Source organism: Balaenoptera physalus, assembly GCF_965194825.1.
Source record: "Balaenoptera physalus genome assembly, chromosome: 2".
In the NCBI taxonomy this organism is placed as follows: Eukaryota; Metazoa; Chordata; class Mammalia; order Artiodactyla; family Balaenopteridae; genus Balaenoptera; species Balaenoptera physalus.
Window position 1 is genome coordinate 5,668,854 of NC_138883.1, and position 15,172 is coordinate 5,684,025.

Genomic DNA, 15,172 nt, shown 5'->3' on the forward strand with positions numbered 1-15,172 from the left:
TCAGCAGCCTGGAGGAGGTAAGAATTCTGCCAGCCTCGGGCTTCCTTATTTCCTCTCCCGAGGGACCCAGTTCAGCTGCCCTTACATGGAGAGGCTAGGGTGGGAATAATTAAGAACTGGTGGTCCAGTGGTTAGAATTCCACGCTTCCACTGCAGGGGGCCCAGGTTCAATCCCTGGTCAGGGAACTAAGATCCTACAAGCTGCACCTTGTGGCAAAAAAACAAACAAACAAACAAAAAATTCATTTCACATGAGGCTGGAAGGGTCCAACAGATCCTTCCACCTTATTAAACAAGCAAACAAACAAACAAACAAAACACAGAAGTCGAGCACATTCTAGATTCTAAGTGCTGTATATGTATGAACAGGTCTCAAACAACCCTAGTAAGCAGGTACTATTATCATTTTGCAGATGAGGAAACTGAAGCACAGAGTGGTGAAGTAACCGGCTCAAGGTCACATGGCTAATAAGCGTGCCAGGCTTTGAACATAGGCCATCTCAGCTGTACTTTTAAACATCATGCCAGGTGTATAGCTTCCCTGGGCCTCTCTGGTCCTCAGTTTTCCCCTCTATACAACAGGAGAACGAGATGGTCATGAGTTTCCATAAGCTCCCCTGGGGAGAGAGGCTGACCCACAGCAGGCTTAGGAGGTATGTTCTACCCCCTCCGAAACCTGTTTGGGGTGTGACTCATCCCAACCCCTCTCCCACACACACACACACACACACACACCCTCTAGGGGCTCAGTGGGTGGAGGCAACACTGCCATAAAGCATGGGAATCCGGCAGCCAGGCTCCGCGGGCCCCACAGGCAGACCTCAGCTGGAGCCCCAGCTCCCCTCTCTCCAGCAGGGTGACCTCTCTGGCCAGTTGGTGCAACGGCAGGTCCTGGCTCCCAGGAGCCAGATGGCCCCGGGGCTATCAAGGGTGTTGTACACTCCCCCACCTTTCACCTCTGCAGTCCCTGCCCCCTCAGAACTGGTGTCAGGCCACTTACCCGCTCATGAAGTCTCCGAAAATGTAGAGGCCGTTCAGGTTCGGGTACTCGCAGCCCCGGTAGACGTAGCCCCCAGTGACCGACTTGCCCAGTTTGTGCGGGTAGGCGAAAATCGGCAGCACATCATCTGCAGAGGCGGGAGAAGCTGGGGTGAGCCTGCAGCCGGTTCCCAACAAGGCTTCTTGGGTGGTCCTGAGTCTTGCGGGGGAGGGGGGGGCAAGGGGGGGGAGGTTCCCAAGAGGGCCCGAGATGGGGCCCCAGTCAACCAGAAAGGGTGGTGTTTCAAGTTTGTAAAGCGGGGTGGGGGGGGCGTGGGGGGGGGCGAGGGCATGGGTTTGCGCGGGCAAGGAAGTCCCGGATGGGGGCGCGGTTGGCCACGGAGGGAGGCGCGGGCGCACAGCCGTGGAGTGGGGGGCAGATCCGGGGAGACAGGTCCTCGAGGGCGCGGGGGGGCGGGGGGCGGTCACCGAGGGAGGTGTTGGCACACAGCTTGCGGTCGTAGCACTCGAAGCCCTCGCGGGCGCGCCAGCCATAGTTGCGGCCGCGCTCCACCAGGTCCACCTCCTCGAACTTGTTCTGACCCACGTCGCCGCAGAAGAGGCGCCCGCGGCCCGCGCCCGACGCCGGGTCGCCGCGGTCGAAGGAGCAGCGCCACATGTTGCGCACCCCGAGGGCGTAGACCTCCGGCCGCGCGGCGGGGTCGCCCACGAATGGGTTGTCGGACGGGATGCGGTAGAGCGGGCCGCGCTCGTTGCGGTCCACGTCGATGCGCAGCACCTTGCCCAGCAGCGCCGACCTGCGGGCCGGGTGAGAGAAGGAGCCGGCTCGGGGTCTCCCCGCGCCAGCGGCTCGGGCACCGCGGGGCAGGTGCGGGGATAGGGGTGCCGGGGCCCGGGGCCCACGGCCAACCCAGGTGCAAGGATAGCCTCGGCTGTGCGGCCAGAGACCCCGGGTTCACGTCCTCCTCAGCCACTTACCAGCTGGGTAACCTCATTCATTCATTCGACATTTATCGGGCACCTTACCAAGTGCCAGGCCCTGTCCTAAGTATTGGACATACATACCATCTATTGCTTTGTTTCATCCTCACAACGAATCTTTTAGGTAGGTGGGTGCTATTGTGATCCCCGTTTTACAGATGGGGCAGCTGAGCTCAGAAAGGTCATAACATTCCCAGTTGCCACATCCCCAGTAAATGATAGGAGTGGGATCCAGCCTAGGCAGCCTGGTTGCAGAAATCCAAGCTCTTTACCACACTTTCTAATCTCCCCGGACCTTGGTGTCCTCCACTGTGATATTAGGTGGTCCCTCTCTTTCCTGCCTACTCACAGGGTTGTGCTGCAGGGTGAAAATACCAGAAAAATTACTCCTATTTACAGCTTTCTTCCAGCACCTAGCACAGTGAGTGGCATGTAGCAGGTGCTCATGAAGTGTTTGCCGAGTGAATGAATGAATACCTGCAATCAAAGTCAAGTGCCCCACACAAGAGTACAGGTCAGGGCAGGGAGAGGGGAGAGAGAGCACCTCAGATCTTAGCAGGAAACGGGAGGCTGGGGTACTTGCCATCTCTCTCATACACCCCCAGTGCCATCGCAGCATGTCAGAGAGCCAAACAGGCCTCAGAAGCGGTTTAATTCACCCCACACTCCACACACACCACCCTGATCTCAAAGATGAGGCAACCCACGTTCTGAGAGGGAGACAACTTGACAGATCCCTCAGGCAGCTCTGGACTGGAAGTGAGGTCACTCCTCGGCACCATGCAACATCAGCTTCCGGAGCCCTTGGAGTGAGGAGACCTCAGGATGTGCCCTCCAGAGCCACGCAGAACAGGGTGCAGCCCTAACCTCCATGCAGCCACTGGGGGTGAGCAGCTTTTGGGTCTCATTCATTGCATAACAAAAGTGACACATGATGGAACCTGCAACGTGCTTAAAGATGTACGCCCTCTTCATCTGTGATTTTTTGATGCGCTTACTTACTGCGTGGTTTTCCCCTAGCTGTTAGCATTTTGGTGCACTCCCTTTGGCTTGCTTTTCAAGGCAGGACTGGCCGGTCCACCCATTTGATGCAACTGTGTACCCCATCATTCTCACATAGCATCAGCACCCAAGCATTTCCCTCATCATTAAAGATACCTCACAAGTATTCTCTTTCATGATGATAAAATGGTCTCCCCCAGTAGATGCCCCACAGTTAATCCCCTATTGTGGACTTCCAGGTTTTGCCCCAGTGAGTTCCTCTCATACGCTCCAGTCTGCTCAGCACCAAGCTACAGTTACTCCCTGGAGCCCATACACCACGCACCAAGCTTTGATATATAAGTGGGCAAAACTCATAACAGCAAAATAATGTTTTAAGTCCTGTCCAATTATCCACAAATCCTTAATTTCTATTTTCTCAACTTCATCTCTAAATACATCCCAAACATGAGAAAGCTGCAATGATTCTTACACTGTCACGTATGAAAGCACAAGTCACAAATTGGGAGCACTTTAATTACTGTAATCAACATCATACTCGCTATTTTTACTTTCTGGGCTGAGGAAGGTTTTGTGATTTTGACTAAGAGAATGGAAGAGGCTGCCCTGAGACTCCTGGATATCCTCATCTATATGCACGAGACTCGTGTGTGTGTGTGTGTGTGTGTATGTGTGTGGTGTGTGCGTGTGTTTGTGTGTAAGGAGGGGAATGGTGGCAGGCCATCCACTCAAGTCCAGAAGTGAGGAACTGAGAGCAAGACTATGCCTCAATTTCTGGGCCATCTTGGGTGACCCTTGGGGCAGAAAACCCACATGCCCACCCATACAGCCCTGCTCCAACCAGCCCACACTCCCCATTAGGTCTGGAAAACACTCTTTTCCTTCCTCTGGCTCCAGGTGGGCTGGGCAGACTTCAGAGAAAATCTGATCTTCCCAGAGGCTCTGTGATGTCACCTCTCAGGTACCCATGACAACGTGATCACCTTTATTCTTCATGACTAGATTATTATTATTATTCTCCCCATGGGGATTCTTCTTCTTCTTCTCTAACTGATGAGAGGAAGTGACTGGGTTCCCCAGCTGGCTAGCTGCAGACTGAGCTGGGGTCCAAAGCCCTTTCTACTACCCTACACTTCGTGGCCGAGGAAGTAACCCCCGCTCCAGGATAGTATGTAAACTAGGAGTATGTAAAACAATCCACCAGCCAACCAAATCAGAACGTACTTGTTTTGGGCATTTCCAAACTTTCCAAAGGGGTCTCCAGCCATCCCGCCATCTCCAGTAAAGATGTAGAGGTACCCATCATCCCCAAAGAGCAGCTGGCCCCCATTATGGTTCGAGGCTGGTTCTTCGATCTCCAGGATTATCCTAAAAGAAGACAAACACCCCACCCCCCCAAAAAAAAACCTCAGCCAAAACACAAAACAAGATCACAGCAATAAAACCTCCTCTCTCCTGGATGCCATTTCATAGTTGGAAAGACTTTTCAGATCCTTTATAGCAGGTGATTTTTATAAGGATCTGGCAGGCTGGGCAGGAATAATTCACACCATTGTGCCAATGAGAACCGAGAGGCTCAGAGAGGTTGAGCAACTTGCCCAAGGTCACACAGCCCATAGATAGCAGAGCTGGGACTAGAACTCAGGACTTCCAGTTCTGGTCTAGCGCTTTTTCCACTCTCCCCACAGCTAGCACCTGCCCTGTTAGGATCGAGTGAGACTGTTGACCCAGTCACTGGCACAACTGGTTCTTCATCATAGCTACCCACACGCCAGCCACTTAAGCCGAGCACTTCTGACACACTCTCTCATTGATTATGTGCTGCAGCTTCTAAGGAGGTGGGCTGGATGGTGTGGGTTGTGCTCAGTCACACTCACTCCTCAGCAACCTCCTTTACTGCCAGGGCGGGAACCTTCCACCATACTGCCAGCCAGCTGGCTTCCGGTTAGGGGCTTGCCAATGGAGGAGGGAAGGCAAGGAGAAGGGAGGGGCCACATTTCCCTGGTTTCTGGTGCTGCCTCCAGAAGCGGTGGTTGCAGGAAGGGCAACAGTGGCTGGCAAATATGGACTCCTGGGTTTCCACCCAGACATCTGGATACCAGGAGGGGCAAAACTCAGCAGCACAAAGACGCTTTTGCCTTTTGTCCCTCTAGCTTCTCACAGGAACTCATCTTTAGGTAACCTGACCGTCCCCTTTTCCTTCTCCATCCCTCCCAATCCCTTTGTAGCCAACTCCCTGTACTAAATTCCCTCTGATCGAAATGCTTAGGCTGGTTTAGGTTTTCCAGGATTGGTGACTGACTTGCCAAGCCCTTATTAATACAGATGAGAAACCTGAGATACAGAAATGTCAAGCAACTTGAACCCAGGACTTTGGACCTTCAGAGCCAAGACCAGAAGCCTTTCTATTGTGAGGCCAACACACACGACTTGGTAAGTCATACACAACCCCAAACTCCAGGTCCTCCATGGAGAGGCAGCTCCGACTGTCGGTCATCCATCTCCCACTGGGGTCTCAGCCCTGAGAACAGAGACTGACAGCTGACTCAGGCAAGGATGATCACTCATTCCTGGCTCTGCCCTGAGCCAGCTGTGACTACTTCTGCCCCTGCAAGAGTCAATTTCTAGGCTTGTACTTGTGAGGTCCCCGTAGAGCCTTTGCTGAACCCTAACTCTGCAATATATTCATCTGTTTATTTTGTGTTCCACCTTCAGTCTTCATCAGGAATCAATTTTTTAAAAGTCACCATTGAAGACACATCCACTCTGTCCCTCTCTCTCCCCTGTGTGAGATCCATGTGATAAACCTGGCCTCTCTTGGAGAACTGGTTGTACAGCCTCATATAAGGTAATGAGAATTGTTTTCTCCTTTTGCCCTGGCTGCCAGGAAGCTCACAGGCAAAATCTACTTTAGACCTCACATTAGCCAGCATATTTAACTCCTTCTTTTTATACGTTCAATGTCAAGAGTTTACAATTTTATTGAATGCATGATGTGCTATTATTTGTCTATTTGCCCTCAGATCAGTCCTGGTCCTCCCCTTACATGCACCTCTACTTCAGGGGGCCAGCTCCTGAAAACTACATTTCCCATGCTCCTCGGCTACGTGGCCTCCAGCTAGGTTCAGCCAGTGGAAGGCATTGGCCAGAGACTGGAGGGCGGGGAGTGGGGAGTAGTGGGTGGAGAGGCAGCGGTATTTCTCCCTCTCTCTCTCTGTCTGTTTCAGGCAGTGTCTTGGCAGTCCCTGCACCTCCTACCTGGCTCCAGCTCCCCCCACCCAGGTCCACCATGGTTCCAGCTTCCACCAAGTGGCCCCAGCTCAGGGGCTCCAGTAACCCCACTTCTCACAGCCCAAGAGACAGAGGCAGCTCCCTCCGGTTGTTAAACTCAGAGTTACCTCCCTTCTTCCCCAGGTTGCTCTTTCATCATTTCCAACACCTGAGGAACTAATTCCCAGTATCAAATTCTGCCTATTTGAGTGACCTGGTACAGGATTTATTTTCCCATTGGAGACAGATTATGTATGCCCTTCTTGCCAGGCTAGGTCAAACCTGTTTTGAAAACAGCTGGGGCATAACTAATACCCAGAGAGCAGGCTGGGTGTTGAGAGGAGCAGAGGCCTGGAGGCAAGGAACGGATAAACCTGTTGGGGGAGGGTGGGGAGGAGAGCAATCTGCCTGGGGGGCAGAGGGTCCAGGTGAGAAATAGGAGGTGGGGCCAGGTGAGACTGGGGCCTTGGGGCCATAGTGCCCTGGTAGGAGCAGTGGGTTGGGCCTGGGAGGGAGGCAGACAGACCAGGGTTCCAGCTCTGACACTTCCTAGCTGTGTGACCTAACAGTCCCGTCACCTCTCTGAGCCTCCACTTCCTCATCTGTAAAATGGGGCTGTATGAGAACCAAATGAAATGCACCATCTAAAGTACCTGATGGAGGAGTTGGGCATGACCCGGTGATGTCTGTTTGGCACCTGCCCCTCCCCTGACCCCAGAACAGGGGGTACGGCCCCCTCACCAAGCGTGACATTCAAAATATTTCACAACTCTCGGGGGGCACAACTCCAGCTGGCCGTATGTGGTCACGCCAGTGCTCATCCGTGCTCGCGGCCCCGCCCCTCCCGCCTGGGCTCCCGGGGAACCACCTCTCCGAGTCGTGGTCCACAGCGTTCACGTCATCCTCTGAGACCCTGAACTCGCTGATGCGTATCCACTCGTGGAAGCCCACACCCACTGAGTAGTAGACGTAGAGCTTGCCATTGTGCCGGAAGCCGGGGTGGAAGGCGAGGCCCAGGAAGCCCCGCTCGTCGCCCTCCCAGGGCGACGTGAGCACGGCCCGGCTGATGTTCAGGAAGGGCTTCTCCAGCCGTGAGCGGTCGGGCAGGTAGACCCACACCAGCCCCAGCTGCTCGGCCACGAAGAAGCGGTGGGAGCCGTCCCGGGCGTGGACCATGGCCACGGGGTTGCGCAGCCCATTGGCCACCTCCTCCAGGCATAGCTGCAGGCAGCCCATGGCGTCGGCCACCACACGGCCCAGGTTGGAGTTGAGGTTCTCGTTGACCAGCAGGCGTGGGAAGCAGTAGTCCGTGTCGTCCAGCGACAGGTAGCGGCAGAACTTGGCGCGGTTGCCCTCCAGCGTCCAGAGCTCGCGGTCGGGCGACAGGTGGCGGAAGAGGCCCCGGCACGACCGCCACAGGTCCAGGCAGTAGTCCTCGCAGAGCCCGGGCACGGTCCTCAGGGGCGTGGACGGATCCTCCGCGTCGTAGAGGTGGGCCGCATACGGCGAGCATTCCTGCACAGACAGGGATGGCTCAGGGATGCTCTGGGGTGGTCTTACCAGCTGTGTGACCTCGGGCAGCTCACTCCACCTCCTAGAACCTCAGTCTGCTGATCTGTAAAATGGGAGGACGCCATCCGTCCATTACCACCAACTGTCTCAGCTACAGCAGCAGCTACACGGGGCCTGTATCTCCTCGCCTTCATTCCTTCTCTCTCACCTTGATGCTTCTGTTAGAATAACCACACTATTACTAATACTACTAACATCAGCATCAGGAGCTACTCTTAAGCACCTACTGTGTGCCAGAAAGGATCTGAGGCATTTTTATACACTTTCTCTTTTAATATGCTGCCTCTGCCCTATACCTCCATGATTCACTCCACTTTTTAAATTTTTTAAATTAATTAACTTTTTTGGCCACCCCACATGGCACGCGGGATGTTAGCTCCCCGACCAGGGATCGAACCTGCATCTCTTGCATTGGAAGCACGGAGTCTTAACCACTGGCCCACCAGGGAATTCCCTCACTCCACTTTTTTTAGATCCCTACTCAAGGGGCACCTCCAGGAAGTCTTCCCTGACCACCCATCCATCACCCCCATCCCCTCCTGGCCTCTGACTCGGCTTAAAAAACAAAAAAACAAAATCTTAACATTCCCTGATATTATTATAAAATCAGCGTGTTTACATGTTTATTGTCTGTCTTCCTCAGAACCTAAATTCCACGAGGGCAGGAATTTTGCCTGTCTTGGGCACTGCCGTACCCCAGAGCCTGAGACCATGTCTAGCACATACGAGGCCCACAGTGAATACTAGGGATTGTGCCGAGCACTGACCCACCCTGACCAGCCCTTAACGGGGAATAAGGGCTCCTCCCTCCGTTATTCATTTAATCATCACAAGGGCCCATGAAGGGGGGCTTCCCTGGTGGCGCAGTGGTTAAGAATCCGCCTGCCAATGCAGGGGACATGGGTTCGAGCCCTGGTCCGGGAAGATCCCACATGCCGCGGAGCAACTAAGCCCATGCGCCACAACTACTGAGCCTGCGCTATAGATCCCATGAGCCACAACTACTGAGGCCCGCGCGCCTAGAGCCCGTGCTCCGCAACAAGAGAAGCCACCGCAATGAGAAGCCCACGCACCGCAACGAAGAGTAGCCCCTGCTCGCCACAACTAGAGAAAGCCACGCGCAGCAACAAAGACCCAATGCAGCCAAAAATAATTAATTAATTAATTAACTTAAAAAAAAAAAAAGCCCATGAGGGTGAGAGTGCTACAGACGGGGAGACCCAGGTGCGGGCCCCCCAGTGTCACCCAGCGCCATCGGTCAGCATGGACGATCTGGGTTTGGTCTCAGGCCGACCCCATCCTCCCAGCACCGGGGAGGCTGGTGCATGTACACGTGTGAGTGCGTTGATTACGTTCATGACCACATGTCCCCCTGACCACCGGGACCCCCTTCCTCCATCCCTTAGTCACCTTGGGCTCAGCCCCTCCCAGGCAGGGCCCTGGGGCTGTCCTCTGTTGCCAGAGCTGCTATTCTGTGAGATAAATCAATCAGGAACCCCCTGGCCCCCGGGCACCTCTTCAGACCTTCTTGACCTCACTGGTCCTGGGATCTAACTTCACAGGGTAAAAACCAACAGCCGTGGCTCACCCCTCACCTCCCACCGAGGGCATCCCCATTGATGAGACGCTTGGGACCCCACTCATCTCCCACGTGGGCCCCATCCGGAATGTGGGGGAGTTAATGCCTGATGTGGCAGACCTTTGACCCCTGGGAGAAGGGAACTGACGGATAACTTGCTCTGCCTTCCTCCTCCCCCTGCCTCCCCAGGACAGTCCTGATTCACAGTTTGTGTGGTTTCTTGGAACCACAGTCTTGCCAGTTCAAGCATCAGTCACGTTTGGCAGCAGCCGATTCTCAACTGCATCCTTGACTGGGCTCTCCCTCTGCCCCTTGTCACTTCCGCTTACAGCGTCCTCTCACCCTAATAACGGAAAGAGCCATGAGCTTTGCCCCAGGTTCTGCTTTCTGGGAAACCAGACAGTGGCAACAAATGTGACCAGGCCTCTCCCAGCTTCAGGCTCCAGCGCCCACCACCTGAGAGCTGAGAGCTGAGAGCCCCCCAGAGCAGAGGCCTTAGCACCCCAGGCTCTCTAAGGGACTCCCTCGGTTAGAGCCTCTGACCTGAGCATATGTAACTGTTTATGTGCCTGATACCCCCCGCTCACCCCCTGTGTGAGCTCACCAGGCCAAGGCCTGGTCTGACTCAGCCTTGGGCCCCCGAGGCGTCAGGGGATGCTCTTCCCGCAGCAGGGGAGGTGCAGACAGGCACACGCTCCCCCCTCACAGGCAGGGCCAGGCTGGGTTCCAACAGGAGGCCCTCAGGGGCAGAGGGTGGCAGGCTGCCCTCCTGACTGTGTTCTCAGGCTCCTGGCCAGGGGCCCGTACCCTCCCTTTACACGATTGTGGCTTTTGGTCACACCACGGCCTGTCCTCCTGGCCCAACTACTGCTACTGTGGGCCTGAGGGCCACTTGGTGACGTGCTTGTGGGTCAGTACTGCCCAGGCCCAGACAGGGAGAGCGTTTTCACATGTTCCAGACGGCCAGGCCCTGGCCTCTGTGCAGTGCCACCTCTCCCACGGTTCCCCTGGAGCCTCCTGTGACCCAGCCAGCAGCCGTGGGTGGACCAGGGAGGGTCTGTGTGCACACATGCCTCATTTAGTCATTGCGAGGTAGGGTCATTGTGATTTCTACTGTATAGATGAGAACCTGAGGCTTAAAGGAGGCCAGGCGCCAAGAAGTGGCCAAGCCAAGGCTCAGACCCAGGCCTCATGATGCCCAGACCAGGGCTTTTCTCAGATTACTCAGCAGAGTTTCATTCAACAAGTGTTTACTGGGTACCGACTCTGTGCCAGGCACTGTCCTCGGCTCCAGAGACACAGTGGGGAGCAAAACAGACTTCTGGAAGCCAATCTGAATGCCCTCCACTCATCAAAACCCCACCCAGAACTAGAGATGGAGCAGGGAGGGCCTCCAGGGAGCCAGGCTGGAATTTCAGCATCCATGCATCAAACCACTGGGTCCGGCCAACCCTTACTCATGACCCATGCACTCTTACTTACACACAATACAAACCTGGTGCCCAGGCCTGAGTAGTCCAGAGCAGAAAATGACAAGAGGGTGCAGCGGTCGCTGCTCGCAAGGAGTTCAATCGGCAACTAGCCTCACAGTGGTCGGTGAGGGGGAGGCAGCAGAAAACCCATGGAAAACCAACCCAGTATCACATTGCTTAGCTGTCTGGGCCTTTCAGCACAGGGGCAAACAGCCTGCCCACATTATCGCCCCGAGGTTGCCAATGTGCCGTCGCTGACACTCAAGAGCCATGGTCCTGAGTCCCGAAGGCTTCTTACGTCCACCGTCTACTCTTTAGGAAGACCAAGTCTTTTCTTTTTTGGCTGCGCTATGCAGCTTGCGGGATCTGAGTTCCCCGACCAGGGATTGAACCCGGGCCCTCAGCAGTGAAAATGCTGAGTCCTATCACTGGACCACCAGGGAATTCCCCAGGAAGACTGAGTCTTTGTACACAGTATTCTCTTATAGGACATTCCCTCCTCGCCCACTTCTGCATCTGGCAAACTCCTATTCATGACTCAAAGCCCAACTCAACAGTCTTCCCTTACACCTCTATTCTCTCAGGGCCCTGATTCCCCCAGCCCTTGTGGATGCTCCTACAGTTCTCTGTCCATATCTCAGACACAACATTCACCAAACTGTAATTCTGTAGCTTGCAGTGTGAGCTCTCCACTTCTGCTGTCACCTCCCCACTGCTCAGCTGGTCTGTTTGACTAGGACTTAATTATCTCTTTGTGTGCCCACCCCATAGGCTGTGAGACCATCCAGGGCAGGGATCCCAGGGCCCAGCACATGGTGGGGCTTCAAGAAGGCAGGGGCTTTGGAGTCAGAGCACACTGGAGACTGAGTCTACCATTCCCTGAGTGACCTTGGGCAACTTCCTTACCCTCTCTGTGCCTATGTCTTCATCTATAAAAGGGGAAAAAATTCCAACCTCATAGAGCTATTGGGAGGAATAAACTGAAATGATGCATGTGTTTGTTGAAATAATGCTCAGACAATATGGACTATCAAGAGGCAACTCAGTGTTCCCTCCTCCAGGAAGGCTTCCCTGACTTTTTCAGGGTAAGTGTGGCCTTTCTCACTATGGCTCCACAGTCACCCTTGGGAAGCCTTTTGGCCGTTCTGGTAAGTGTCTGTGTGTCTGTCTCCTGAATTGAACAAGGGGACTTTTGAGACTGAGCTTGCTACTGACCAACTGCCTCTGGGCCCAGCACCCAGCATAGGGCCAACTCCTAACAGGCTCCGAGGAAATGTCTGCCCAGTACCCAAGCCTGCAGAGCATGTTTTGCACAGACTTCTATCAGAAACCATGCTTTGATGATTTTAGGTACTTAAAGAGGCCACCTCAGTTACATGGGAAGTTCGTTATGTGGACTGGCTCCCATCAACCTGGGACCTGAGCCGCCATGTGTCACAAGTTGTCTCTACTCCTCCCAATGACACAGGCATCAGATGGACGAGGGCAAAGCCCCAAGAAAGGGTCTAAAGGGGCCAGGAGGGACTACTGCCATCCTGGGCATCTAGAGGAGTTGTGGGTGCCAGATAGGGGCAGGTTCGGGGGGGACTTTGGGCGTAGGCATGGTTTCATGGTCTCTCTCTCCATCTGGAGTCCAAGCAGATGTGGATCCCTGAATGCCGTCATTGACTGAAACTTGTAAATAAGGTACCTTGGCCACCTCCCCTCGTGGAAATCTGGAGGTGCTCAATCCAGACGCAGCCTTGGCTTGCAGAGAATACCATCCCCCATCTAGCACTCTCCTTCCCTCCCTCCCACGAGGGCCTGCCAGGGGAACTGTGATCCAGCCTCGGGTGCACTCTCCAAGCTTGCTCCAGACATGAGGTCACTCCCAGAGATGCCTGGGGTGAGATGCTAGTGGCCATTCTACCACTGCTTGCGCAAGGCCAGGCCGTGCTGGGAAGGCTCCCAAGGAGAGAGGGGAGCCTCCTGCCAGGGGAGGGGTAGCAGGACTGAACCTTCCCTTCTCCCTCCTCAGACCTGCACACCTTTGGGCCCTGCTGAGCCTGGCACATAGTAAATGCTCAGTTTAAAAGAGTGGAGTGGATGCATGTATTCTGCTATGTGACCAGGGTGGGAAGACCACCAGATCTGGTCCCCAGGAGTCCCCAGGCAGGCGAGCTAGGTGGACACTTGGCCAGACCATTCCGGCTCCCCTGAGATGCACCGTGGGTGCTCAGCAGACTACACCAAAGGACAGCTGCCACCCCCTTGCATTCTGGAGCTCCCCAGGGTCTGTCTCCTTGTCTGCTCCCAGCCCCCCCTTATTTCTTACCCAGATGGCCCATTCACATGGCAGTGATTGTGGCCCAAGTGCCACCATGGCCACCACTGAGTTGTGTGACCACCAAGCAAGCCCCTGCCACTCTGGGCGTTCCCTGAATCAGCCTGTAGGCCCCACTCAGTCCCTGCTCAGGGCTGGGCAGCCAGTGGGGACCAAGGAGGCACTAGAGAAACCCAGGCAGAATCGTCCACTGAGCCCTGAGTATGTGTCATTTAGTCTTCATGGCAACCCTGGGGGGGAAGCTAGGATCGCCCCTGTTGTAAACATGATGCAACTGAAGTGCAGTGATGACCTGCCCAGGGTTGCAAAGCCAGGAAGTGGCAGAGCCAGGCTCGAAACCTAGTATGTCTGAATCTAAGCCAGCCCTCTCGCTCTTCCCATCAGCACCTGCCCCTGCTGGCTGAAGGCTACGACTCTGTGCTGTGTGGGCAGGACCCCTCCACCCATGGGTCCTCTCACTGCCCAGGTGCTGGGCCAGGGCCAGCCTTAGGACTTCTCAGCCTTGACCCATTGCCGGCCAGGGGTTCTGGTCAGGCACTCCGGAATCAGGAAAGCGAACAGCTGAGGCACAATCTGGTGTGAGCAGAAGCAGGGCCTCAGCCCTCACAGGGGGCAGAGGGGTTTCACCAAAGGGATGTCACTGGGGTGGTCCTGGAGGATGAGAGCGCCTATGCCTATACCGGGTGGGAGCACCATCCCAGGGAAAGGGCACAGCACAGACCAAGGTATGGTCTGGAATCACCTGGGACATCTCAGCACCAGGGGTCACCCAGGATCAAGCACCAGTGCACGTCAGGATCCCGGAGTAATGAGGGTCTGTCAGACAGCTCCTTCAGGTTGGGGGAAGGGCCCTCATTGGGAGCAGTGTCCCCCCAAACCCCTTGACAAACCCAAGTCCAGCGCTTTGACCATGCCCTCTGCAGGGGTCTGCGGCTCCCATCTCCCCGGGGGGCAGCGCAGGGGAGTCCCGAGCGGGACAAAGGCTTCCCACCCTGGTACTCCGACAAGGGCAAGGCTCTCCAGGGCCGAGGCACTGGGGGTCTTTAGGCGGTGCCCGGGCAGAAGAGCCCCCAAACTCTGAGGGAGTGATGACCTCATCAGGAGGGGAAACCGAGGCCCAGAGAAAGCCCAAGTCACAAAGCTAATGATGGCAAAGCCCAGAGCCATCCCAGGATGCCCGAATCCCTGCCCCGTGCCCAATTACTCCTGCCGGGGGCGGGTGGGGGGGCCTCGGGTTCCAAAGCCCGCCGCCCACTCTTGATCTTCGCCCAGTGGGGTTGCCAGAGCCGACCTCCCATCTGGGAACTAGGCCCCTGGCGCGCGCCCCGCGCGCCCGCTCACCTGGCACAGCAGGTCAAGCGCGTAGCCGGCGCACTCGGCCCAAATCGCGGCGTCCACGCGCGCCGCCAGGGCCCCGAAGCGCCGGGCCAGCGCCGCGTCGTGCTCGGGAGCGCAGCAGCCGAATGCCGAGTACTGCGCGCAGAAGCGCAGCGGCTGCGGCGGCCGGAAGGGCGGCCTGAAGTCCAGGCACTGCGGGTGCGCCGCGGCCCCGAGCGCCCGCAGCGCCAGCAGCGCCAGCATCGTCCGGACCCCGGTCCCGGCGCCGGCCCGCCGCCCCGCCATGCCGCCGCCCCGCTCCGCCCCGGCCCGGCCCGCGGAGGAAGAGGCGGAGGGAGGGCACCCCCGGCCCAGTGCGGCCCACAAGTAGCCGCCGGCCGCGCCCTGAGCGCCCGCCCCTCGCCCCGCCAGCACCCTCCCGGGGCGCCTGCCCCGCAGGGCCTGGGGTTTGGGGACCTCCCCTGCTAGGAGGTAACCTCTGGTCGGGGATGTCCCGGCGGGACTGAAGGAAGAGGGTCGCGGTGCAAAACTCGGAACTCGGCGCAACCTCTGTTCCCGCCGTTCGGGCAGCCCCTTCCTCCTGGACCTGGAGTCTTTCCAATTACAATGGCAGTGAGCCGGCCTCCTGGGGCCTGG

The 15,172-nt window shown here is 56.3% G+C and overlaps 1 protein-coding gene across 3 annotated transcripts in view; it reads right to left on the bottom strand.

Annotated features, from left to right (window-relative positions):
* HHIPL1 (HHIP like 1) overlaps positions 1 to 14,907 on the bottom strand; it is a 29,117-nt gene extending 14,210 nt beyond the window's left edge. For all 3 annotated transcript variants that reach the window (XR_014260750.1, XR_014260751.1, XM_082450287.1), the window contains exons 1-5: positions 14,540 to 14,907; positions 7,121 to 7,767; positions 4,207 to 4,350; positions 1,468 to 1,796; positions 1,001 to 1,127 (exon numbers count right to left, since the gene is read on the bottom strand). Coding sequence is in view for 1 of the 3 variants with exons in the window: in XM_082450287.1 (XP_082306413.1) it covers positions 1,001 to 1,127; positions 1,468 to 1,796; positions 4,207 to 4,350; positions 7,121 to 7,767; positions 14,540 to 14,821 (1,529 nt within the window). In the remaining 2 variants the exon portion in view is untranslated. The remainder of the gene's footprint in view (positions 1 to 1,000; positions 1,128 to 1,467; positions 1,797 to 4,206; positions 4,351 to 7,120; positions 7,768 to 14,539) is intronic.
* Between the last annotated feature and the right edge of the window lie 265 nt (positions 14,908 to 15,172).